Genomic DNA, 27,465 nt, shown 5'->3' with positions numbered 1-27,465 from the left:
GCCGAGGGCGAGCGCGGCGGGGAAACGCAACCCACGAAAGCCGGAGAGGGCACCTTTCCAGGAGGTTGGCCACTAGGCGTCCGTAAGAGGCCCCGCAGAGCAGCGACGGGACAAAAAGACCGCTCGGCACAGAAATCCCGTAAGTCCAGCAGGAGAGCAGGAAGTAGAGGAAGAAAAAGAGAGAGAGGGTGACAGGGCTGAAAGTACCTGGAAAACAGGGGAGAGAGACAGGAGGGGGGTTGAGCGGCAGCCGAAGACAAAAAGCCAAGCCAAGCCAGCCCCTCCCTCCCTCTTTTAAATGTGGAAAGGGTCTGCGTGGCAGGGGTCCAGGTCACTTGAGGGACTCTCTCGCCCCACTGGGATTGGCCCGGGCCACTCGGGCCGGGAAGAGGAGGCCTGACGCGGGTCCCGTCAACCCGAGGATTCCGACGGGCGGGGTCTTCGCTGCTGTGGCTCCTGCCCTCCGGAACGTCTTGCCCTGCCTGCCCCCCTCCCCCCGGATGTGAGGTTGGCCCCAACCCTCCTCTCTTTTCGTAAAGGCCCAAAGACGTGGCTGTGCCAGCTGGCTTGGGGCCCCAGTGGGGGGATCAGCGCCAGGGAGGTGGATGATGGAATAATAACAGATCCCCCACTTTGCCCCCCCTCCCCAGGGGTCTTCGGCTCTAAGGTCTGGTTTTAACTTTTTAAGTTTTAGTTTTGATGTAACTGTAAGCCGCCCAGAGTTATCCTGTGGTAAAATGGGTGGCCAATAAATTTTACAGATGGATGGATAGATGGATACAGGTAGATGACACAGAGAGAGTAGATGTGTGTGAGACCGACAGGCAGACGGACGGGTAAATTAGAGAGATGATGAATACAGATACATGACAGATAGAGATAATTAGATGTGTGTGTGTGTATGTGTGTATGTGAGAGAGAGAGAGATACAGAGAGAGAGGCAGAGAGAGAACCCCCCCAAACACATCTTAGATCTGACCAACCACTGCCTATCCAACACATACTTCATCTATAATGGACAAAAATACAAACAAACAGAAGGAGCACCCATGGGATCACCCCTCTCACCTGTCATTGCAAACCTCTACATGGAACACTTTGAAACCCAAGCTCTAGAAAAATCGGATCACAAACCCAAACTCTGGCTCAGATACGTAGACGACACCTTCATAATCTGGCCACATGGGAAAGAAAAACTGGACAACTTCCTCACACACCTCAACAGCCTACACCCCAAAATACAGTTCACCATGGAAACAGAAGCTAACAACCAACTTCCCTTCCTGGATGTCTTAGTCTACAAGAAATCCAATGGCTCCCTAGGACACACCATCTACCAGAAGAAAACACACACAAACCGCTATCTGCACGCTCTCTCACACCACCACCCAGCACAGATCAACTCTGTAGCCAAGACACTCATCTCCAGAACAAAACGCTTAGCTGACGAACAACACCTAAAAACCGAACTACACACTCTCACCAATGTACTAACATCCAATGGATTCCCAAGAAATAAGATTACAAACCTAATCCAAAAAGAAACCCCCACTAAAATCCAAGACAAAGAACAAGAAAACGGCAAAGCCCTCCTCCCATACATAAAGGCACCACAGACAGAATCAGTAAGATCCTCCATAAACACAACATCAAAACAGCATTCTGCACAAACAGAAAAATATCCACCATCCTTAGAAACCCCAAAGATAAAATTGAATTAGAAAATCAAGGAGTATACGAAATCCCATGCACCACTTGTCCCACCACATACATCGGACAAACCAACAGAAGAATAAGTGCACGCATTGAAGAACATAAGAACTCAGTCAAAAAAAGAGGAACCAACATCTTCCCTGATCCAACACCTTAAAGCCACAGGACATGAAATTGACTTTAAAAATACCAGAACCATTGCCAAAAGTGAACATTTTAATAACAGAATAATCAGAGAAGCCATCGAGATAGAAAAACGCCCACACAGCATGAACAAGCGAGATGATACCTCCCGCCTACCAGCCATTTGGAAACCCGCCCTTATTGAAAAACGACTCCCTAATACAAAAAATGATACCAGACCCACACTCACAAAAACCACACAGGATGTCAACACCACACATCCACGCAAAACGCAAACCCAAAGCCACACCGATGATGAGGCACGACCACAAACCAGAAGCCAGACCAGAGCTGCATCATTAGCCACTTCAAAGCCCTCCCATCCATACACGAAGCAAACTGACACCCTCCATGAAAATGAGGCACGACCACAAACGCGAAGCCAAAAAATAGCAAGTCAGCCCAAAATCTTAAACCCCTCTGCAACTCAGACTAACCTGAGCACAACCAAACATAACACTCCCCCAGCCAATCAGAGCACAACCAACCCCCCAGCCAATCAGAGCACAGCCAACCCCCCAGCCAACCAGAGCACAGCCACGCCCCTAACCAATCAGAACACACCTCCACCCAATCAGAACACAGCCAAGCTCCCACCCAATCAGTTCATACCCCCACTGGCAGTTAAAAGGAAGAAACAGCTAAGACCACACATTCTGCTCGAAGCACGAAGCTGAAAACACCAGCCTGAAGATGACGAATGAGACTTCGTCGAAACGTCGCCAAGACACTTCCAATTTTACGCGGGAGAAAACCCGAACAACCAAAGACCTACATACAAACACCCGTGAAAACCTCAGAAAATAGATAGATAGATAGATAGATGACAGATTTGAGAGATGATAGATAATGGATACAGATACATGACAGAAATAATTAGATGTGTATGAGATTAGATGGGTGGATGGATGGATGGATAGATAGATAGACAGACTGACTTGAGAGATGATAGGTGATGGATACAGATACATGACAGATAGAGATAATTAGATGTGTGTGTGTGTGTGAGAGAGAGAGATATACAGAGAGAGAGGCAGAGAGACACAGAGAGATTAGATATAGATGATAGATAGAGACACAGAGAGAGATTAGATAGATAGATAGATAGATAGATAGATAGATAGATAGATAGATAGATAGTTAGATAGATAGATAGACAGATTTGAGAGATGATAGATGGTGGATACAGATACATGACAGAAATAATTAGATGTGTGTCAGATGAGATGGATAGATACATAGACAGATTTGATAGATGATAGATGGATGGATAGATGACAGAGAGAGGTAATTAGATGTGTGTGAGACAGACAGACAGACTGATGGATTGATCAGTTTGCAGGCGGCTGAGGCCAGCAAAATTAGACTTAAAGTGGCACTGGTTCAAACTCAGTATGCACATAGGTACGGGTGGAAGTTTATTAAATTTAGGATAACTTCAACCAACAGTTTCTCTTTCCACCATCATCTCCCAGCAAAGAGGGGGATCTGAATGGATCTCCACGAGAAGGTGGACCACCTGGCCATCTCTACAGAAAAGGTCCTTTCTCGTGCAAGAGAAACCAAGACAGGGTCAATTTAATTGCTAGGCAAGTCCCACAAAGGCAGGAGAAGATGTCTTAACAACCTCATTCATTCCGTTTTCACACTCCGTCCAAACGGGAGAATTTTAGGTGCCCTCAGCGTGTGTGAGCTGCCTGGAAGCTGCTGGCCACCTTGGAGAAATTTATTTGCTCCCAAAGCTTGTTAAAAATGCACACCCCTCAAGCATGAATTCCAAGGCCACGAAAACCCCAGCTCCCTGAATTTCACCTCAGATTAGACGTCTCCGATTTCTAACCCAGACCTCAGGAGCCCCTGCCCAATCCAGCAAGGAAGGCCAGGGTAAAAGTGGAGAAATGAGTCCGTTCTCTGCCTCGCGGCTCCGGTCAGGCACTCACCCTTCTGGTGAAACAGCTGCAAGATGGCGGACTCTTGCGGGTTGAAGAACAAGGTGGCCATGTCGTTGTAAGTGTTATTGTGACAGAAGAAGGTCTTGATGCTTGAATTAACCTCCTCCGAGGAAGAATCCTTGACAAAAGGACAAGCGCCCCTTTTGACTCCGGTTCCAAAATCCTGTCAAGCATCCCCCAAATTTATCTCCCCAAATCCCAGGCGGTTGACTCTTTGAGACGGCACCTTCCCTCAGGACTGTTCTGAGGTTTCCATCTCTTGGTTCCAGTTTCAATATTTCCCCACTAAGTGGAAGCCCAGGTAGTCCTTGACTTACAACGGTTCACCAGAGCCGCATGTGGCTCTTTGAACTTTCTCCTGCGGTTCCCAGTCTTCCTCTGCCATTTGCAGAGAGAGAGAGAGAGAGAGAGAGAGGAACTTGTGCTTCCCTTCCCTCTCTCTCTCTGTAAAAAAGAGAGTGGCCTCACGCTATTCTCCGACAAGCTGACAAACTTATTGGGTGGGGCTCCTGCTTTTGCTACCTCTCCACAGGAAGCAGGAAGCAGCAGCGCTCTCTCTCTCCCTCCCTCCCTCTCTCTCTCTCACACACTCACACTGAGTGGGGGAAGAGGACTGGCAGACCAAGGGCAGGACAGAGCCAGCCAATAAGAATGCGTGTCAGCTTGTCCTAGAACAGCGTCAGGCCTGCTGGGCAGGTGAGCAGATCGGAGAGAGGGGGAGAGAGGGGGGGGAAGAAGAGAAAGGGAGGGAGGGAGGGAGAGAGAGAGAGAACTCATGCAGAGCAGCCTCTACTTCTTTTTAATTAAACTCTTTGATCAAGCTCTTCCCTTTTCTCTCTCTGTGTGTGTGTAAAAAAGAGAGTGGCCTCATGCTATTCTCCGACAAGCTGACAAACTTATTGGGTAGAGCTCCTGCCTTTGCTGCCTCTCCACAGGAAGCAGGAAGCAGCAGAAAGCAGCAGCGCTCTCTCTCTCTCTCTCTCTCTGTCACACACACACACACACACACACACACACACACACACAAACATACACTCACACTGAGTGGGGGAAGAGGACTGGCAGACCAAGGGCAGGACAGAGCCAGTCCAATAAGAATGTGTGTCAGCTTGTCGGAGAACAGCGTCAGGCCTGCTGGGCAGGTGAGCAGATTGGAGAGAGAGGGAGAGAGTGGGGGGAGGAAGAGAAAGAGAGGGGGGAGAGAGAGAGAGGGAGGGAGGGAGGGAGGGGGGGAGAGAGAGAGAGAGAGAGAGAGAACTCATGCATAGAACCTCTACTTCTTTTTAATTAAACTCTTCGATCAAGCTCTTCCCCTCAGATGCGCGCGCATGCATGCGCAGGTTTTGCGGCTCCCAGTGTTTTCTGTGGGAAACGGGTCCAAGTGGCCCTTTGAGTGTTTACGATTGCCAACCCCTGGACTAAGGACTGTTCAAAATGCAATCAAAATTCAGATGCTTGGCCACTGGCTCACATTTAGGACAGTCGCAGCGTCCCTGGGGGTCAGGGGACTGCTTTGGGGTGACCCTCTGGCCAGCCAAGTCAAGGGGGGAAGCCAGGTTCATTTAGGAACCGTTTCGCTAACTTAGCCACGGCAGGGAATCGCTTAACAGCGGAAGCAAGGAAGTTTGCGGAAGGGGGCAAAACTCATTTAACAATTGTCTCACTTAGCAAGAGAAATCTGGGGGTCCTCTGTGGTCGTTAAGTCAAGGACTACCTGTATCTATCCTCTAAAATGGAGTCCCCCCCCTGGTCTCTGAGGGAGACGGGGATTGTGATGGGGCTCTACAAACACTTCTCTGGTGACCTTCAAAAGCGGAAGGCAGGCTTTCAAAAGGACTTGGCAGGGCTCGGGAAGAGAAGGACCAGGGCAGACATGATAGCAGCCTTCCAGTATCTGAGGGGCTGCCACAGAGAGGAGGGGGGGGTCAACCTATTTTCCAAAGCACCCAAAGGCCAAACAAGGAACAACGGATGGAAACGGATCAAGGATTCAACCTAGAAATAAGGAGGAATTTCCTGACGGTGGGAACAATCAACAGTCTGCCTTCAGAAGTTGTGGGAGCTTCATCAGTGGAAGCTTCCAAGAAGAGACTGGACTGCCCTCTGTCAGAAACGGTGTTGGGTGGGGGGTTGGACTAGATGACCTACAAGGTCCCTTCCAGCTCCATTCTATTCTACTGCAACCAGTTTTGGTCACCACATTATAAAAAAGATGTTGAGACTCTAGAAAAATGGAAAGAGAAGAGCAGCCAAGATGATCAGGGGACTGGAGGCTGAAACATACAGTCAGGTCCAGAAATATTGGGACATCGACACAATTCGAACATCTTTGGCTCTATACACCACCACAATGGAGTTGGAATGAAACAAACACAATGTGCTTTAACTGCAGACTGTCAGCTTTAATTTGAGGGTATGTACATATGCAAACTGCTGTTAAGTCCTACCCCGTTCACCTGAGTTGGATGTACATACCCTCAAATTAAAGCTGACAGTCTGCAGTTAAAGCACATTGTGTTTGTTTAATTCCAACTCCATTGTGGTGGTGTATAGAGCCAAAGATGTTCGAATTGTGTCGATGTCCCAATATTTCTGGACCTGACTGTAGGAAGAACGGCTGCAGGACCTGGGCATGGCTGGTCCAGTGAAGAGAAGGACCAGGGCAGACATGACAGCAGCCTTCCAATATTTGAGGGGGGGTCTCACAGAGAGGAGGGGGGGGGTCAACCTACTTTCCAAAGCACCCAAAGGCCAGACAAGGAACAACAGATGGAAACGGATCAAGGAGAGGTTCAGCCTAGAAATATGGAGAAATTTCCTGACAGTGGGAACAATCAACCAATGGGACAGAAGTTGCCTTCAGAAGTTGTGGGAGCTTCATCACTGGAAGCTTGCAAGAAAAGACTGGACTACCCTCTGTCAGAAACGGTGTCAGGTCTCCTGCTTGGGCAGGGGGTTGGACTAGATGACCTCCAAGGTCCCTTCCAACTCTGTTAGTCTGTTACTTCAAAAAAAACCAGAGGTGACACGGCGATGCGCGTCCTTCTTTTGAGGGTTCTCCTCTCTGTGTCGGCACGAAACGTTCTCCGCTCACCTGCAGGCTGAAGGAGGAGCTGTTGTCTCCGTGGTCCGCCGAAGAGAGCGGCCGGCATTCCCCAAGGAGCATCGAAGCGACAAAGATCACAAGGGTGGTTGTCAGGCACACCAAAAGGCTCTCCAGGACTCTGCAAGCAACGCAAAGTGCACCAGAACCGTTCAGGGTCGGGAACCCCACACGGAGGTCCTCAAAGCCACGGAGGCTAAGACGCCCGCCGTCCCCTCTCCCGCCGAGCCGGGGGACCCCCAAAAGCCTCGATTTGAAGCAGCCCTCGACGTACGAACACAATTGTGCCCTAAATTTCTGTTGTTAAGTGAGACGCTTGTTAAGTGAGTTTGGCCCTGTTTTACGACCTTGCTTGCCACAGTTCTTAAGCGAATCCCTGCAGTTGATAAGTCAGTTGTGAATCTGGCTTCTCCCGTTGACTTTGCTGGTCAGGTTGCAAAATGGGGTCATGTGACCCCCGTCCCAGGACGCCACGACAGTCGTTAAGTGTGAGTCAGTTGCCGAGCGTCTGAACTTGCATCGCATCACCGTGGGGATACTACAAAGATCGTAGGTGTGAAAAATGATCATAAATTACTTTTTTTCAATGCCGTTGTACTTCGAACGGTCACTAAATGAACTGTTGTTAAGTCAAGGATTCGCTGTGCTGAATGTGAAGATGCACGGATGGTTTTTCTCCTCGTGGCGCCCGAGGCAGCCTGGGAAGGGTGTCCCTCACGCTGACCCACAGGCCCCCCCTTGCACAGAGAACGAAGTACAAGGCAGTCCTCGACTTACAGCTCTTTGTTTAGTGGCCATTCAAAGTCACAATGACTTACGAGCATTTTTCACACTTACAACCCATAGTCACCTGATCAAAATTCCGAATGCTTGGCAACTGATTCACATTTACAGCGGTCGCAGTGTCCCGGGGGGGGGGGTGTTCCTGCGATCCCCTTTTGCGACCTTCTAATAAGCAAGGTCCATGGGGAAGCCGGGTTTACTTTAGAACGGTGTTACTCACTTAACAACTGTGGTGATTCACTTAACAAGCATGGTGAGGAAGGTCACAAAAAGGGGCCAAACTCACTTAACGTCCTGCTTAGTGACAAGAGATTTGGGGCTCAATTGTGGTTGTAAGCTGCAGACTAGCTGTATGGGCCTTTCCCCTTCACCCACAGCCCGTGTCACCCCCACACACCCTGGCATCCCAACACCAGCTATTGTCACAAACAGGCGTCCCATCTTCTGGTTTACACGGAGTGAAGCCGACGCCCATCATGCACAGCAAAGGCCCCGGTACCTGACCAGCTTGGGCTTGGGGTGGACATTCCTCATGCGGTATTTGGCCAGCCTCTTGTTGATGCAGTTGAAGGTGGCCCCTAGGAGGCCCCCACCGACTCCCATCAGGATGAAGAAACCCAGGTCCACGACAGTCCACAGGTGGCACTTTTTGTTAGACTCTGGACACTGGAGACGGGGGGGGGGGACACAGGGAAGACAAAGGAGGGCGGTGCAAATTCCTTGCATGTTTTAGGGTCACAATCCAGGTTTCTGTAACCTGGCCCTTGAGACCTGTATCAAGGCTCTGAGGAAGGCCGTCATAGTGACGACCGACGAACGCAACCAAGCAAACATTCAGATCTCTTATCGTAAAACTTCATTGAGTACATCAATTCGGTAGGTATGAAAGCGAAACCAGCTCTGGAAAACCCCAAGCCAAAACCCTAGAGTAGAAGTATAGAATTCCCCCCTCCCATCCCTGCACAGGTCACATTGCCCCAGTTAGGAGGCATTATATTGTTATGAGAAAATGTCTCTAAGTCGAGTCAGACATCTGGTGAATCGTCCTTGATTCTCACGGTCTGCCTTCTTTACCTTTGTAGCCTGCATTATATTTCCCCATCCCCCCACCATCACCAAGTTCGTTGGCAAGCTAAGAAGCAATAAATGTTGCACCAGCAAAGTGAGCTTCAAGCTTGACAGGCCCCCAATCTGGAAACCCCAGGGGAAGGAAAGCAGGACGAATGGTTTTCTAATCAAGGGAAAGAGACTCAAAGTCAATTAAGGCCTACCTTGAACTCTCCAAAATTCAGCAAGCCCGGCAACTGGAAAGAACCCCAGCTTCCAAACTGAATGCCGGAACGGAAAAAGTTGAGGGTGAAGGTGGCGGACATGGAGCAGAAGAGCTGGAAGGAAAAAACACACACACACATACAACTCATTCCCAGGATCTGTGCGGCAACGTTTGAGGTCCAAAGCTTGCCTACAGGTCCTCCTCGACTTACAACGGTCTGTTTAGTGACTTGTCTGAAGTTACCACCACACTGAAAAAAGTGACTTATGAGCGTTTTTCACACTTAATCATCGCTGCAGCATCCATTCGTGGTCACATGATCCAGACGCTTGGCAACTGGCTCATATTTATGAGCCGGGGTGGGTTTTGTGTGTGTGTGTGTGTGTGTGTCATGTGTTCCCCTTTTGCGACCTTCTGACAAGCAAACTCAATGGGGAAGCCAGATTTCGCTTAACCATTGTGTTAATAACTTAACGACCTTAAGAAAGGTTGTAAAAGGAGGGCAAAAGTCACTGAACGGATGCCTTGTTTAGCAACCAAAACCTGGGGCTTAATTGGGGACGCAGGCCGATGTTCAGAGTGAAAAGGCTTGCTCAGAGCCCGCCAGGAAGCTGTGAAAACGGGAGGGCAGGGTCTCCCATCGCAGCCCCAGCCAGACACCCCCCCCCACACACACACACCCCGGGCGGAGCTGAGAATTTGGCCTCACCACTTTCCACGTGAGGCCCTGATTCCAAAAGGACGACCCCTCTTCCAGGCTGAACAGCATCCCTCCAATGGGGGCCCCGAAGGCTGCAGCCACCCCAGCGGCTGCACCAGCAGAAACGAAATCTCTTTTGTCCCTGGGAGGGGAAAAAAAAAACACAGGCGGCGTCTCAGGCAGAAAGAATGGACACGGGAGCAGCATCGTATTTTCCATTTTCCATTCGGAAAGGCAACAGGCATGTTTTAAGAAGAAAATAATAATAATAATAATAATAATAATAATAATAATAATAATAATAATAATAATAATAATAATAATAATAATAGTAGTAGTAGTAGTAGTAGTAAGCACCATGGGTGCAATCCCAAAACAACTGGAGCACTACTTCAACACCATTGGCATTGACAAATTCGCCATTAGTCAATTGCAAAAGGCAGCCTTACTAGGAACTGCTTCCATCCTGCAACGAGATCTATAATAACATCAAACATCCACGTCTGCCTATCCCAGGTCCTGGGTAAGGACTCGATAGGTAGACAAAATGCCAAATCCAGTCTGAACATCTGGCTGACTGTGCGATGATCCATAATAATAATAAATAATAATAATAATAATAATAATAATAAAGTTGGAAGAGACCTTGGAGGTCATCTAGTCCAACCCCCTGCTCAGGCAGGAAACCCTATACCATTTCAGACAAATGGCTGTCCAATCAATTCTTAAAAATCCTCCAATGTTGGAGCATTCACTGCTTCTGGAGGCAGGTTGTTCCACTGGTTAATTGTTCTGTCAGGAAGTTTCTCCTTAGTTCCAGGTTGCTTCTCTCCTGGATGAGTTTTCATCCGTTGCTTCTTGTCCTGCCTTCAGGTGCTTTGGAGAACAGCTTGACTCCCTCTTCTTTGGGGCAGCCCCTGAGATACTGGAAGGCTGCTATCTTGTCCCCCCTTGTCCTCCTCTCTCTCTTTTTTTTTTATTAAAAGTTTTACAAATTTAATACATTATAACCCAAACCCCTCCCACCCCTTCCCCCTCCCCCACTTCCCAGAGCTGATTACAGGGTAAAAAATAAACAAACATAATCTAACTAACATAACCCGACTATACTATCAATCAAATCCATAACTAACTCCTTTTCAAAACAAGTATTAACAAAATTAAAAACAAAAATAATAATATAATTAAACCATAGTCCTTCTCTTCATTAAACTAGACAGACTCAATTCCAGCAACCGTTCTTTCTATGTTTTAGCCTCCAGTCCCGATCATCTTTGTTGCTCTTCTCTGCACTTTCTAGAGTACTCGTGTTTCCCGAAAAATAAGATCGTGTCTTAGATTAATTTTTGCTCCAAAGGACACATTAGGGCTTATTTTCCGGTTAGGGCTGTCAGGCTGGTTGATGATTTTAACTGGGGCTGATTTTGGGGGTAGGGCTTCTACTAGGAGCAATGTAAAAAACCATGCTAGGGCTTATCTTCCGGATGGGTCTTATTTTCAGGGAAACACGGTACATGAAGTGGCTCATAGAACATAGAATAACAAGGTTAAGGAGGGACCCTGGAGGTCTTCTAGTCCAACCCCTTGCTCAAGCAGGAGATCTTATACCATTCTGGGGAAATGCCTCCGTCTGGCTAATGATTTTAACGGGCTTATTTTGGGGGCAGGGGCTTATATTACGAGCGCCCTGAAAAAAACCATGCTAGGGTTTATTTTCCAGGTGGGTTTCATTTTCGGGGAAATATGGTAGTAGGGCCCTGAAAAACCAAGGGGAATATATCCAGGTAGTTTTATTCACCTGGACTAGCTGGAGACTTTTTAAGAGCCAAGCAGAGTGCACAATTAGAAATTTCAAAAAGAAGAGGAAAATAAATAACTTCTCCATCCATCGGTGTCAGCCGTGGCCCGATGGCTGATTGGCAGCCAATAACAAAGGCACCCATTGATCTCAACCGCTTCTCTAAGAGAGCCAGCATTGCAGCCTTATCCCACGGCAAAAAAACCAGCTAAATTTTCACTGCTGGGCAAACAGCAAATTCATCCTTCTCCTAGAGAGATGGGTTGTCTTCTCCACTCAAGGGGCAAGCATACCTGTCACTTCGGAAATAGGGGAAGTTAAACTGGATCTTCCTTAAAGAGATACTCTGGAACTGCAGAACGAGAGAGAGAGAGAGAGAGAGAGAGAGAGAGAGAGAGAGAGAGAGAGAGAGAGAGAAAGAGGAGGAACATGTGAATAATTCCTGTTTATGTAGTGTATATCGGAGGTGGTGGCCCTTTGAGAGCTCGCAGAGGGTCACCACCTCCAATATACACTACATATATATGACAAAAATAAATAAGTAAATAAATGCAGAATACTCAGCATGCACTAAAATGAAAATGGTTTCTGCATAAACAATAAGTTCTTTTTTCCACAGTGCTGACCCTTTGAGAGCTGTATGCAACGAAATTTCATTTTAGTGCATGCCGATTAGTGTCCGTTCAAAGTGACAATAAAGTTATTATTCTATTCTATTCTATTCTGTTTTTCATTCCTCCTATTATTGTATTGTACTGTATTCTAGTCTATTCTACATTCTTATTTTTGTATTGTATTGTACATTCCTATTACAGTATTGTATTGTATTCTATTCTACTCTACTCTTCATTCCTATTATTATACTGTACTCTATTCTATTCTATTCTAAATTTCTATTCTAAATTTCTATTCTAATTTATTCTAATTTCTTTTCTATTCTATTTTATATTTCTATTCTATTCTAATTTCTATTCTATTTTCTATTCTATTCTAATTTCTTTTCTCTTCTATTTTAAATTTCTATTCTATTTTAATTTCTATTCTATTCTATCAAAAAAGCAGACAAAATTCACAGGGAGTCATACTATTCACGTAGTCCTCAACTTACAACAATTCACTTAGTGACTGTTCAAAGTTACAACGGCAGTGAAAAAAGGCACTTAGGACCATTTTTCACACTTGCGACCATTGGTCGCGTGATCAAAATTCAGATGCTTGCCATCTGACTCATATTTACGACGGTTGCAGTGTCCCACATGATCCGCTTCTGCGACCTCCTGACCAGCCAAGGCAATGGGGAAGCCAGATTCGCTTAACAACTCGTTACTAACTTAACGACGGCAGGGATTCGCTTAACAACGGTGGCCAGGAATGTCAGAAAAATAGGCCCAAATGTATTTAACAAATGTCTCACTTAGCCACAGAAATTTTGGGCTCAATTGCGGTCATAAGTTGAGGACTTCCTGTAATTCTATCTAAAGCGTCCATTTTTTGGGGGGGGGGGAGAAAAACGAAAAGGCCCTTTTCACTCTTCTTAATCTCAGCAGATGCAAAGATCAGAGCGCACACCTGGACCCAGGTATCGGCGGCCATTCTAGGTTGGCCAAATTCTGAAATACGCAGGTGACAGAACTGGGATTTTCCTGTCGGAAATGTTTGCCCCCACATGAAACCGCCGAAAAGCGTAAACTGGGTTGGAACACACCAAGCCAGATGTGGAGAAGATTTTCCGAGAAAGCGTTTTCACCCCAGGGGGACAATCTTGCGCTTGCACTCACCTGAGGTAGGCCAGCCCCCACAACAGCCCCGCTGTGGATCATGGGGCCTTCCTTCCCAACAAAAAGACCTGGGGAGGGAAGACACAGCCGGTTAAGGGGACGGGGGGGGGGGGGGAACAGCTACCTTCCAACACCAGGAGGAGGGCCAGAAAGGCTGAAGCTTGAGAATGAAGGACGGTGTGGGCAGTTACCTCCAGCCACGCTGCAAAGGACCCCCAAGGCTTTGCAGATCAGAGTCCGAAGGCGCACGATCCCAGGGACCTTGACTCCGTTCAAGTAACACTTGATCTCCGGAATCCCAGAGCCGGCAGCGACTGGCTACAAAGGAAGGCACAACAGGAGGCTGAGATGGGCTGGAGAGGAGAAAACTAGACCCAGCTCAGAGGCCACAGCGCTGGTTAGGCCTGCTTGAACGGGGGGGGGGGGGATGGACTAGAACAGAGGTCCCCAACCTTTTGGGCACCAGGGACCGGTTCCACGGAGAGACGTTTTTCCGTGGACCGGAGGGTGAATGATTTTCTGTGCTGCGTGCATCCCGCAGATGGGGCTGTGTTTGTGAGGACCGGTTGCTGGCATGCCGAGGCCTGGTACTGGTCCCCAGTCCGGGGGTTGGGGACCCCTGGACAAGAAAACCTCCAAGGTGCCTTTGGAGGTTGTTGACCTGCATCTCTGCACCTCTGGTTGAGAGCAAGCTAGGAAACAACGGTAGTAGGAAACAACAGCTCCCATTTATCTCCCTAGTTCAGGGGTAGGCAACCTTGGCTCATTTATGACTTGTGGACTTCAACTGCCAGAATTCCTGAGGCAGCATGGGGGAACTATGGCCCCCTCATGACTCGTGGACTTCAACTCCCAGAATTCCTGAGCCAGCCATGCTGAGGGGAAAGGGAGAGGTTTTCAAGCTGAGCCAGGCTGGCTCAGGAATTCTGGGAGTTGAAGTCCACGAGTCATGAGGGGGCCATAGTTCCCCCATGCTGCCTCAGGAATTCTAGGAATTGAAGTCCACAAGTCATAAAAGAGCCAAGGTTGCCTACCCCCCGGCTCTTTTGTGACTCGTGGACTTCAACTCCCAGAATTCCTGAGCCAGCAAGGCTCAGCTTGGAAACCTGTCCCTAAGCATGGCTGGCTCAGGAATTCTGGGAGTTGAAGTCCACAAGTCATGAAGTGGGCCATAGTTCCCCCATGCTGGCTCAGGAATTCTGGGAGTTAAAGTCCACCAGTCATAAAAGAGCCGGGGGGGGGGGTAGGCAATCTTGGCCTTTTTATGACTGGTGGACTTCAGCTCCCAGAATTCCTGAGCCAGCCTGGCTCAGCTTGGAAACCTCTCCCTTTCCCCTCAGCATGGCTAGCTCAGGAATTCTGGGAGTTGAAGTCCACGAGTCCTAAAAGAGCCCAGGTGGCCTACCCCTGGCCTAGTTCCTCAGTACAGGGAGTCTTTGACTTATGACTGTTTTTTCACAATTTTTCACAACAACATCCCCATGCTCAAATAATCAAGTAATCAAAATTCAGACCCTTGGTGACTGCCTCATATTTATGGGGAGGGGTGCGGTGTCATGTGATCACCTTTTGCGACCTGCTGACGAGCCAAGTCAACGGGGAAGCCAGATTTGAATTTTTTTTTTTAACAAAGTCAGAATAGAGTTGAAAGGGACCCTGGAGGCCTTCTAGTCCAACCCCTGCTCAAGCAGGAGATCTTATTCCATTCAAGACAAGTAGCTGTCCAGTCTTTGTTCTTAAAACCCTCCAGTGATGAAGCCCCCACAACGTCTGGTGGCAAGCTGTTCCACTGGTTAATTGTCCTAGCTGTTAGGAAGTTTCTCCTTAGTTCCAGGTTGCTTCTCTCCTGGATTACTGTCCATCCACTGTTAACAACGACCGTATTACTAACTTGACAACTATAGTGATTCGTTTAACAAATGGGTGAGGAACTTTCTTGGAACTACTGAAAGGAAGAAGGCTCCACACCCATTTGACCCACTCAGGAGACCCTGAGGACGCAGGTAAACCTCCAAGTGGCCTCAAGGACTCTCTAAAAGAAGGCAAAGGACCGGATGTCTGCAAGGAGTATAAATCCTTCCATTCCCACCATCCAGTCAGAGCTGAGGAAGCTTCTTGGATGAGAAGCGAAACGTCTTTAAAGAAAAAACAAGGAGTCCAGTTGCCTTGTGAAAAAGCCCCTTTGGGACCACCATCACCTGGATGTCGGAGCATCTGCACGGACCTTACCTGGATTAAGACACAGAGGCTGGCCAGGAAGATGAAGGTGAGGTTGAAGCCCAGCAGCTCAAGCAGGGAGATGGCCAGGCAACCTTTCTCACTGCAGTCCTCCACGGCTTCAGAGACGGAGTCAAGGAAAGGAAGGAGAGGCCCCGAGCAAAGGGCGTGAAAAATCCCCCGGCCCAAGGAAAGGTCACTCCTTTGCCCCACAAACTGGGGCCTCCCCAGGCCAGCAGGACCCCTCCAACAGAGTGACTGGCACTCTCTCCGCTGGCCGTTCCCAGCTTCCAAGACCAGCATCTGAACTAGAAAAGATACAGTTCTGGACCACGTGGAATTTGAATCTGGTGAAGAGGCGGACAAAGAAGTCAACGAAAAGACCTACCTGCAGAGAGAAGAAGGAACAAGGTGGGCTTTAAAAAAACAAACAAGCATAACCCCCCCCCACCAGTATAGGTGGTTGATTTACAATAGTTCATTTAGTGACAGTTCGAAGTCACAACAGCACATGATTTACATCTGGACGCTTGACAACTGACTCACATTTACGGCGGTTGCAGCGTCCCGGAGTCACGCGATCCCCCTTTTGCGACCTTCCCACAAGCCAAGTCAATGGGGCAGCCGGCTTCACTTAACAACCGGGTTACTCGCTTAAGAACTGCAGTGATTCGCTTAACAAACGTGGCCAGGAGAGTCGTAAAATGGAGCAAAGACATTTAACCAATGTCTCACTTGGCTGCATAATTTCTAGGCTCAGCTGTGGTCGTAACCTTGAGGACTGCCTGTATCTTGCTTACTGACTTTATGGTTCACTTGTTATCAAGTGCAGAATGTACCCTGCCCAGGAAGGCCAAGGGAAGGTGGGCAGGCCTTTCTCGACTACCGGAGCAGGCTGCCAGCGACTCACCATCCCCGTGCAAACTCCGATGGCAAACACCATCATCCACTTCACCGCTTCGTAGCGATGGCCTCTCTGAAAGGGAGAAAGACAAAGGTCCTGAGGCAGGAGGGGAGACGGGGAAAACCAGATTCTCAGGCAATAACACACAGATCTCAAATACAGAGCAAGACCCAAAGGCCTCATCTTCTCACTTCTAACCTGCACCCCCGACGTTTATTTATTTAGCGTACGGCCTATCGTACACAGACTTGCAATCTGTACTAACGTTTTGCCTAGATCGGGGGTGCCCAACCGGGGGTGGCTGCCATCCCCCTGGAAGTCCGAGACGATAGTCCAGGGGGTGCGAAAACTTGGGTTTAGAGCAGTGGTTCTCTGCCTGTGGGTCGGGACCCCATTTGGGGTCGAACGACCATTTCACGGGGGTCGCCAAACAACGCAGTCCGCCATTTTTTCCCCCCTTTTCCTTAGCTGTGCTACTCCCTTTTATTCTATTGGCTTTTGAAAGCCAATAGAATAGACTCTCTTGAATAGAGTCTAATTCTATTGGCTTTCCAAAGCCAATAGGAATTGTCCAGGCTGTCTCTGTCCTGCTGATCCCACCAAAAGTCCCATTCTGCAAACGGTGCTGCACCAATTGAGTAGTCCTCGACTTACGACCAGTTGAGTAGTCCTCGACCTACGACCGGTTGGGGGTCGCGGCATTAAAAAGGTTGAGAACCACTGGTTTAGAAGTTTCAAAATTATAGTGTATAGGCATCATTCGTTGCTGTTATTTTGAACTTTGGCAAGGGGTGTGAGAATATATCAGAAGCGTTCTAAGGGTGCCGCGTGCAGAAAAGGCTGGAAGCCGCGGGCCTAGATTTAAAAAAAAAAAACTTAATAAAAAGATCCTAAAGGTACTTTTTCACAAGGCAAATCGACTTTTCATGAAAGCCCGGTTGCCTTGTGAAAAAGGACCTTTGGGATAACTGTGACCTGGATGACTGAAAATCCCCACAGACATAATAAAAAGATCTATATTCAGACACCAACGTCTCTAGGCCATCTAACCATGCAACTGCTGCATTGTTTTATGGAAAAACATCAGATACTGGACTGGTATAGGGCAGTGATGGCGAACCTTTTAGAGACCGAGGGCCCAAACTGCAACCCAAAACCCACTTATGCATCCTTGGGTGCTGGGTGGGCGTGGCCCATTGGGTGGGCGTGGCTGCGGTGGTAACGGCAGACTGGGTGGGACTAAAAAATTCAATCAATCAATTCCAACTTTGCAAGATATTTTTTTTCCCGCGAGAAGTTGAAATTGATTGATTAAGTGAACCTTTTTTTTTTTTGCACATGGCAGTGGAGGCCTAAAGCAAAAAGGTTTTATAAAACCCAGCTGAAGGCCTAGGACTGGGGCGACGGCGCGCGTGCCCACAGAGAGGGCTCCGAGTGCCGCCTCTGGCACCCGTGCCATAGGTTCGCCACTACTGGTATAGAACTTCAGTTTAAAGCTGGTCATGGTGTGATCTACAGTTTGACGTGGGATCCCCAGTCACACCGAGGGTTCTATGCCCCATTTATACAGCCAGTCCCGGCAGACACTGTGTGGGGTGCAACTGCTTTTCAGGGTGGTGTCCATTGATGGCGTGGTAGTTCAAAGCCATTTATATGTCTTCCTATGTCTGCACCCCTTACAAAAATCAGGTTTCTAGACCTCATGGCTGCTTTGGGAAGATGTGGTAGCTTACACAACTTGCTTAAACAAATGGTCGAATGCTTCATTTTAAAAAAAGTAAAAATAAAACCAGAATTGTGTTTCACTTTCAGCACCAAATCTTGCTCAGAGCACTGTGATAATAATCACATTGTGCCAAATGATGATCTGAGTGTTTTTCCTTCGTTGACTTTTCCTGGGCAAAGGTCTGGGGCACGGAGGATAAAGCTACACGTCGGTCAAGTCCACGCCACAACACACAGTTCAACTTTGGAAGTGCTTGTAATCAGACTTTGCCTCAGCTGCAAAGATTAGATTAGTTTACAAAGGGAAAAACTATCAATAGCAACCCATGTTAAAGGTTTTATACTCCCAGATCCGTAAGCATTAGCTATTTACTAAAAGAAACATACATATTATTCTGCATAAGTGGTCCTTAACAACAGTTCATTTAGCAGCCAAAGTTACAAAAGCGCTAAAAGAAGCAACTTACAATCGTTTTCCACACTTACAACCATTGCAACATCTCCATGGTCACATGATCCAATTTGGGACACTTGGCAACAGACTCATATTTATGACGGTCGCAGTGTCCCGCGATCCCGTGATGCCCTTTTGCAACTTTCAGACAAGCAAATTCAATGGGGAAGCCAGATTCACTTAACTGCAGTGATTCACTTAACAACCGTGGCAAGAAATGTCATAAAACGGGGCAAAATTAACTTTACAAATGTCCCACTTAGCAACAGTGGGCTCAATGGTGGCCATAATTCAAGGACTACCTGTGTTCACTGTTGCTCTTTACCTGGATTGAGAATATGGAGGGAAGCAGGTATTTGAAATGTACTGTATCTCTCACGTATGGCTGAGCGCCAAAGAATGAGTCCTTTGGACTGCAAGGCCATCAAACCGGTCAGTCCTAGAGGAGATCAACCCCGACTGCTCTTTGGAAGGCCAGATCCTGAAGTGGAAACTCAAGTACTTTGGTCACCTAATGAGAAGGAAGGACTCCCTGGAGAAGAACCTGATGCTTGGAAAGACTGAGGGAAAGAGAAGAAGGGGACGACAGAGAATGAGGTGGATGGATGGAGTCCCTGAAGCAGGAGGCGTGAGCTTCAATGGACTCCAGAAGATGGTAGAGCAGGGCTTTTCAACCTTTTCACCCATTGTACCACTTTTTGGATATGGCAACATCCGAGTACCACCAGTCGCCTAGCAAGATGTCAAAAACTTGATGATCAAAAAAAAAAAAAAAAAAAAAAGGAAAAAAGTGATAAAGTACAGGTAGTCCTTGACTTACAACAGTTTGCTTAGTGACTGTTCGAAATTACAATGGCACTGAAAAAAGTGCCCCGCAAGGAACAGCCGAGCAAGACAACTGCCTGCCCGCCCGGCGGCGTTCTTCCTCCTGTCTGAGGTTTTCATTGTTGTGAGCGTTTCTGTTGAGGATTGGCAGTGGGGGTGGGGTGGGGAGTGTTTGGTTTTTATTCCCCCCATCTGCTGGGTGGTTGCAGCAGGTTTTGGTCACTTCACATGACCCTGGGACACTGTGACCATCATAAATATGAATCAGGTGCCAAGCATCTGAATGTAAATCACAAGACCTTGGAGATGCTGCAACATTCCAGCTGATCGGCGCTTCTTCTGGGCTCAGCAGAAGCACCAGGATCAGTGCTGCTTTCTAGCTAATTGGTGCTTCTTCAGGGCTCAGCAGAAGCACCAGGATCAGCGCCGAGCTCCAGCTGGAGCCTGGTGCTGATCCTGGCGCTTCCGCTGAGCCCTGACAGCCCTGCAGCTCCAGCCGTCTCTTGCTCAGGCTTGTGCGGTGCTGCCGCCGGTTCAGCTCATTCCCCTCCCCCGCTACCACTTTTCTAGGATAGTCGCGTACCACCTGCCAGGTGCCAATGTACCACAGGTGGTACCCGTACCACTGGTTGAAAAGCCCTGTGGTAGAGGACAGGAAAGCCTGGAGGAAGGTTGTCCATGGGGTCACGATGGGTCGGACACGACTTCGCAACTAACAACAACAACAACAACAACAACGTATCTCTCACAGGCCCAAAACACTTTGAAGAAAATTCAAATATTCCTGCGTTCCCCGGAATGCAAGTGGCCTTTCACCATTTGATTTATTAAACTTATAACACACTTCAGTCAAGACTCTTTTTATCTCTTACCTTGTTATCGAAACTTTCTAGGACTTCCAAGTACGGTTCATTGAGGCAACGATCATAATCCAAACTCTGGAGAGGAAAAACAAAAAGCAAATATTTTCAGAAAGGCTGAAGAGACAAGCAGGCTATAGCCCACTTTAAGGAAAAGCCACTTAATGTGATAAATAAAGCCACCCTCTCTGGAGTAACTGAAAAGGACACCTTAAAAATCACTTGATGGCGATTAAACCTGCTTGTTCAAGCCATTTTCTTTCCAACAGTATAAAAGAAATTTGCCATTATTTCAGGCTGTTGTTTTGACCCTCCTGTCCTGCTTGCAGTCCTGAGATTTCTTTGCGGTCTCCATTCCAAGAATACTCCATTCTGGCCTTGCTTAGTTTCCCAACATCAATTAAAATCACAGAGTTTGGCAAAAATACTCATTTAGAAGACTTGAGGAGACATACTCGGGAGTTCTAGGTTGCTTCTCTCCTTGATTAGTTTCCATCCGTTGCTTCTTGTCCTGCCTTCAGGTGCTTTGGAGAATAGCTTGACTCCCTCTTCTTTATGGCAGCCTCTGAGAGACTGGAACATTGCTATCATGTCCCCCCTCGTCCTTCTCTTCGTTAAACTAGACAGACCCAATTCTAGCAACCGTTCCTTATATGTTTTAGCCTCCAGTCCCCTAATCATCTTTGTTGCTCTTCTCCGTACTCTTTCTAGAGCAGTGGTTCTCAACCTTGACAATTTTAAGGCATGTGGACTTCAACTCCCAAAATTCCACAGCTGTGGAATTTTGGGAGTTGAAGTCCACATGCCTTAAAATTGTCAAGGTTGAGAAACACTGTTCTAGAGTCTCAACATCTTTTTTGGACAACTACACTAACTCTATTTTTAGGCCTTTAGGAAGGAAGCAGCAGTTCCCAGCAATCTCTCTCTCCCCTCTTTTCTGGAATGCTTCTTCCTAACAAATCAAGCTCATTTTTGAGGCATTTCACCTCATAGTCTTTACGTGGCAGAATTTCATCGTCTTCTTCCTCCGTCTCTCCAAGGATGGTCTGCAAAATAAATAAATAAAAGATCAACAAGGTAAAGGCAAACCAGGTATATCCACAACGGACCAATATTCAGGGGGAGGGAAACCCTAAAAAGCAAGATTTTTGCATTAAAATGCATTTTGCATTTTGGAAATCCAGGCCACGCTGAAGTCGTTGCTTCGCAAATGCCGCCGTACAAGACTTCTCTTTTTATTTCAAGTTTTTTGTTTTTATTTCCATCGTTCTCTTGTGCCATGCTCTATTGCACGCGAATAATAATTTATTTCTTTCATTTAAAAAAAAATTTTCCTCTCCTTCCAAAATCCTCAGAAAAATTTTCAATTTTCACCTCTGGATTCAACAATGAACTCTGTACGTGCTCAGAGGCACCCTCTTCGCTTTGCCATAATAGGGTAATAGCAAAAAAAATGTTAGCACACCCAGCCTAATTTGCATATGCAAATGTATGCGCCCCCCGTCAATCTTCTGAAAAGGGGGGGGTCCAACAAGGAAAGCCCCTCCCAGGCTACCCCTCACCAGCTCTTCCGGGGTGCGGCTCTCGCTTTCCCCACAGCAGCAGCAACAGCACCCGCAACAGCCCCCCCGGCACCCCGCCGCCATCGTCGCCCCTCAAGGAACCCGCTCTGCTGGCCCCCCAAAAAGCAGCCCGCCTTCGCGCATGCGCCAGCGCAGAAACACGGAAAAAGAGGGGGCGTTCCTTAAGAAAGCTTTCCGCTCATTGGAAACACCGGCTTCAGGGCGGAAGTTGTTTGTTCCGCCATCTTGAAAGTGGCCCGTGAAACAGGAAGCGGAGCTGTAGAGATAGGAAGGGAGAGGAAAAAAAAAAGTGAAGAGATGCATACTTTTGTGTACAGGAGCCTTCCTCAAGATTCAGAATGACCATAAAGAGATATATAATATATATAAAGATATAATATAAACCCAAAATCAGTTCTTTGAGAAAAAAAATAGCAATATGGACATATTGCTGTTACTACTATTATTATTTATTTAGATGTATTGGTCTCCCAATACATATATATTAGTAGTAGTGGCATTTCTTATAGATTCCGCAGGAGTCGGGAGACCAATACATCTAAATAAGTAATAATAGTAGTAATAGCAATATGTCCATATTGCTATTTTTTTCCTCAAAGAACTGATTTTGGGTTTATATTATCCCAAAGCAATATTGCTTTTCCTGTGAGAAAATTCAGAGCGATTTACAAGATGCATGCAATGTTAAAAAAACAAACTTAAAATCACCCCGCCCCCCCCAGTTGACAAATTGACAAATCAATTGCAACAACAGATTTTGTTTTTTGTTCACATTTGTTTTGTTCTTGTCTAGTTTTGTCGGTGTTGATTTTTTTTGTGTTTTGTATTTTAATCTTCTGAATAAAATTAAAAAATGAAGTTTCTGGACACTTATATCTTGGAGGACCTCTCATGGACTGTGAATGTTAACATGCTTGTGAAGAAGGCACAGAAGAGGCTGTACTTCCTGAGAATGCTCAGGAAGATAAATCTATCTCAGCATCTACTTCTGTCCTACTATCACAGCACCATTGAGAGTGTCCTGACATACGGCATTCTTGCATGGTATGGGAGCAGCTCTGTAGCGGACAAAAAAGCTCTACAGAGAATTATTAAAACTGCCCAGAATATTATTGGACTCCAGCTACCAGCCCTGCACAACATCTTTGAATCTCGCTGTTTGAGGAAGTTGCATAACATTCTCAGAGACTCTTCCCATCCTGCTTACAATCTCTTTGGACTGTTGCCTTCTGGCAGAAGATATAGAACATTTAAAACTCGGACCACACGTTTTCTGAATAGTTTTTATCCCAGAGCTATAATTGCACAACAATGAACTAAAGGGCCACCATCAGTGAACTGTGGGACAGTATTACTTGGTCTGTTGGGTGGATGTTTGGGCGGTTTTAGGGGTGGGGAATTGTGGCGGGTGGGAGTGTGTTTGGGGATTATGTGTGTGGGATCTGATCTTTGGGTGTCACGTAAACACATGTACTGTATACATATACAATGACAATAAAGTTTATTATTATTATTAAAAAAACCTAAGAAAATAAAAGCGATGCTTTGATGGTGGCCTTTGTGGCAAATTAAACCGTCATACTATAAGCACTAACGAAGGAGTGCCAAGGAGGAGTTTCAGCAATATATGTTTTCAGTAGAAACCACTTAAATCCTATGGTACAATGTCACAATAAATACAAATAAAATAAAACATTTTTTTAAAATTCAACCTTGAAAAACATCCAATTTGCATATCTGGATTGCTATGGAAAATAGGCAAAAGGTTTTCAGACAGACAGAGCCCGCCTACACTTCCAGCCAGACTCCAGATGTCGCAACCACTGAAGGCTTATGGCACATTAAAGAGCGATAAGCCTGACTTATCTGGTTAATCAGTGACTAGAACGATTATTATTATTATGTTCTTGTGGGATGAGGTTGCCCCAATCCTTTTATTTTTAGCTCCCTTGCAATCCTTTTACCCCCTTTATGAATTACTGCTTTGTCGTGGCGAAGGGGCTTGCGTAACTCAATGAAGCTATAAGCTATGCTGTGCAGGGCCACCCAAGACGGACAGGTTATAGCAGAGAGTTCTGACAAAATGTGATCCACTGGAGAAGGAAATGGCAAACCACTCCAGTATCTTTGCCATGAAAACCCCATGGACAGTACTAAAAGGCAAAAAGATATGACGCTGGAAGATGAGCCCCTCAGGTCGGAAGGTGTCCAATATGCTACTGGGGAAGAGCAGAGGGCTAGTACTAGTAGCGCCAGAAAGAATGAAGCGACTGGGCCAAAGCCGAAAGGACGCTCAGCTGTGGATATATCTGGTGGTGAAAGGAAAGTCCGATGCTGTAAAGATTTTTTCTCCATAGGAACCTGGAATGTAAGATCCATGAATCAAGGCAAGCTAGACGTAGTCAAAAAAGAGATGACAAGACTGAACATCGACATCTTAGGAATCAGCGAACTAAAATGGACAGGAATGGGTGAATTTAACTCAGATGACCATCAGGTATACTACTGTGGGCAAGAATCCCTCAGAAGAAATGGAGTAGCCTTCATAGTCAATAAAAGAATAGGAAAAGCAATACTGGGATACAATCCCCAAAATGACAGAATGATCTCAATTCGAATCCAAGGCAAACCATTCAATATCACAGTAGTCCAAATCTATGCCCCAACCACTGGTGCTGAAGAGGATGAAATTGACCGGTTCTATGAAGCCCTACAGCACCTTATAGAATTAACACCAAAAAATGATGTCCTTATCATCATGGGGGATTGGAATGCTAAGGTAGGAAGCCAAAAGATAACCGGAATAAAAGGCAAGTTTGGCCTTGGAGTACAAAATGAAGCAGGGAACAGGCTAATAGAATTTTGTCAAGAGAATACGATGGTCATAACAAACACTCTTTTCCAACAACCCAAGAGACGGCTCTACACATGGACATCACCTGATGGTCAACATAGAAATCAGATTGACCGTGTGCTCTGCAGCCAAAGATGGAGAAGCTCTATACAGTCAGTAAAAACAAGACCAGGAGCTGACTGTGGCTCAGATCATGAGCTTCTCGTTGCAAAATTTAGGCTTAAATTGAAAAAAGTAGGGAAAAGCACTAGGCCACTCAGGTATGAACTAAATCATATTCCGGATGAATATACAGTAGAGGTGACAAATAGATTTAAGGAACTAGATCTGATAGACAGAGTGCCTGAAGAACTATGGATGGAAGTTCGCAACATTGTACAAGAGGTAGCAACTAAAACCATCCCAAAGAAAAAGAAATGCAAGAAAGCAAAATGGCTGTCTGAGGAAGCTTTGCAAATAGCTGAGGAAAGAAGGGAAGCGAAAGGCAAAGGAGAAAGAGAAAGATACACCCAATTGAATGCAGAATTCCAGAGAGTAGCTAGAAGAGATAAGAATGCCTTCTTAAATGAACAGTGCAAAGAAATAGAAGAAAACAACAGAATAGGGAGGACCAGAGATCTCTTCAAGAAAATTGGAGATATGAAGGGAACGTTTCATGCAAAGATGGGCATGATAAAGGACCAAAATGGCAGGGACCTAACAGAGGCAGAAGAGATTAAGAAGAGATGGCAAAACTACACAGAAGAACTATACAAGAATGAGCTTAACATCCCAGATAACCACAATGAGATGGTCATTGACCTCGAACCAGACATCCTAGAATGTGAAGTGAAATGGGCCTTAGAAAATCTGAGCAACAACAAAGCTAGTGGAGGTGACAGTATTCCAGCTGAGCTATTCAAAATCTTAAAAGACGATGCAGTAAAAGTGCTACACTCAATTTGCCAGCAAATTTGGAAAACTCAACAGTGGCCACAGGATTGGAAAAGGTCAGTTTACATTCCAATTCCAAAGAAAGGCAATGCCAAAGAATGTTCAAACTATCGCACCATTGCACTCATTTCACATGCTAGTAAAGTTATGCTTAAAATCCTACAAGCTAGACTCCAGCAGTATGTGGATCGAGAACTACCAGAAGTGCAGGCAGGATTTCGAAGAGGCAGAGGAACTAGAGATCAAATTGCCAACATACGCTGGATCATGGAGAAAGCTAGGGAGTTCCAGAAAAACATCTACTTCTGCTTCATTGACTATGCAAAAGCCTTTGATTGTGTGGATCACAACAAATTGTGGCAAGTTCTTAAAGAGATGGGAGTACCAGACCATCTCATTTGTCTCTTGAGAAACCTATATGCGGGTCAAGAAGCAACAGTGAGAACTGGACACGGAACCACTGATTGGTTCAAAATTGGAAAAGGAGTCCGGCAAGGCTGTATACTGTCGCCCTGCCTATTTAACTTATATGCAGAGCACATCATGAGAAAGGCAGGGCTAGATGAATCAAAAGTTGGAATTAAGATTGCCGGGAGAAATATCAACAACCTAAGATATGCAGATGATACCACTCTAATGGCAGAAAGTGAAGAGGAACTAAAGAGCCTCTTGATGCGGGTGAAGAAGGAGAGTGCAAAAGTTGGCTTGAAACTCAACATTAAGAAAACCAAAATCATGGCATCCGGCCCTCTCAATTCCTGGCAAATAGATGGGGAAGAAATGGAGGTAGTGACAGATTTTATTTTTCTGGGCTCCAAGATCACCTCAGATGGGGACTGCAGCCAAGAAATTAAAAGACGCTTGCTCCTGGGGAGGAAAGCTATGGCAAATCTAGACAGCATACTAAAAAGCAGAGACATCACCCTGCCAACAAAAGTGCGTATAGTCCAGGCCATGGTTTTCCCAGTTGCAATGTATGGCTGTGAAAGTTGGACCATAAGAAAGGCTGAGCGCCAAAGAATTGAGGCCTTTGAACTCTGGTGCTGGAGAAGACTCCTGCGAGTCCCTTGGACTGCAAGGCGTTCAAACCGGTCAGTCCTAGAAGAGATCAACCCCGACTGCTCTTTAGAAGGCCAGATCCTGAAGTCGAAACTCAAGTACTTTGGCCACCTAATGAGAAGGAAGGATTCACTGGAGAAGAGCCTAATGCTGGGAAAGATTGAGGGCAAGAGAAGAAGGGGACGACAGAGAATGAGATGGCGGGATGGAGTCACTGAAGCAGGAGGTGTGAACTTAAATGGACTCCAGAAGATGGTAGAGGACAGGAAGGCCTGGAGGAACGTTGTCCATGGGGTCGGGATGGGTCGGACACGACTTCGCAATTAACAACAACAACAATCCTTTTACATGCGGGCTATGCATTAAAAACGCTGGAGGTGCTTTGCACAAGGAATTTGCTAGCTGCTGCCCAGACACGCGGTGGCAGAAATGAACAAAGAATAATTCATGCTCCAAAATTAAGGCAGATTAAGGAAATAAAATTATTTGGATTAGATTCTTGGCTCCTTGCTTGTTAAGCTATGATGCAAAGGAGGGGGAAAAAAAAACAGACTTGTGGTTAATCTGGCAACCACGTGCCAACAATAATAACAACGAATAAAAGACGTCTGGGATTTAAAAGACAGGGTAAAAAGACGCCAGCGCTGCCATCTTGGAAGCGGGCATCGCGCCATTAATACAGAAGGGGCGCGGCTGTAATCCCGAGGGGGCGTGGCTCTGCCATTGTATTTAGAATCCGAGATTTAAAAGAGGGAATTGCTGAAAGGT

At 46.5% G+C, this 27,465-nt stretch overlaps 1 protein-coding gene across 1 annotated transcript in view; it reads right to left on the bottom strand.

Annotated features, from left to right (window-relative positions):
* The window catches only part of CLCN6 (chloride voltage-gated channel 6), a 31,523-nt gene extending 9,555 nt beyond the window's left edge, over positions 1-21,968 (bottom strand). The window contains exons 1-15 of the mRNA XM_039355019.1: positions 21,831-21,968; positions 21,255-21,314; positions 20,281-20,346; positions 16,411-16,476; positions 15,822-15,888; positions 15,513-15,619; positions 13,475-13,601; positions 13,284-13,351; positions 11,799-11,857; positions 9,717-9,849; positions 9,006-9,119; positions 8,234-8,400; positions 6,943-7,072; positions 3,837-3,966; positions 54-207 (exon numbers count right to left, since the gene is read on the bottom strand). Of these exons, the coding sequence (XP_039210953.1) occupies positions 54-207; positions 3,837-3,966; positions 6,943-7,072; positions 8,234-8,400; positions 9,006-9,119; positions 9,717-9,849; positions 11,799-11,857; positions 13,284-13,351; positions 13,475-13,601; positions 15,513-15,619; positions 15,822-15,888; positions 16,411-16,476; positions 20,281-20,346; positions 21,255-21,314; positions 21,831-21,914 (1,532 nt within the window). The 5' untranslated portion in view covers positions 21,915-21,968. The remainder of the gene's footprint in view (positions 1-53; positions 208-3,836; positions 3,967-6,942; positions 7,073-8,233; positions 8,401-9,005; positions 9,120-9,716; positions 9,850-11,798; positions 11,858-13,283; positions 13,352-13,474; positions 13,602-15,512; positions 15,620-15,821; positions 15,889-16,410; positions 16,477-20,280; positions 20,347-21,254; positions 21,315-21,830) is intronic.
* Positions 21,969-27,465: the final 5,497 nt, after the last annotated feature.

The sequence above is a fragment of the Crotalus tigris genome, unplaced genomic scaffold (assembly GCF_016545835.1).
Source record: "Crotalus tigris isolate CLP2741 ecotype Arizona unplaced genomic scaffold, ASM1654583v1 scf7180000018590.67127310178:1205815, whole genome shotgun sequence".
NCBI classification, from domain to species: domain Eukaryota; kingdom Metazoa; phylum Chordata; class Lepidosauria; order Squamata; family Viperidae; genus Crotalus; species Crotalus tigris.
Note: the sequence above shows the minus strand (reverse complement) of the source record. Positions and strands in the feature narration are given on the sequence as shown.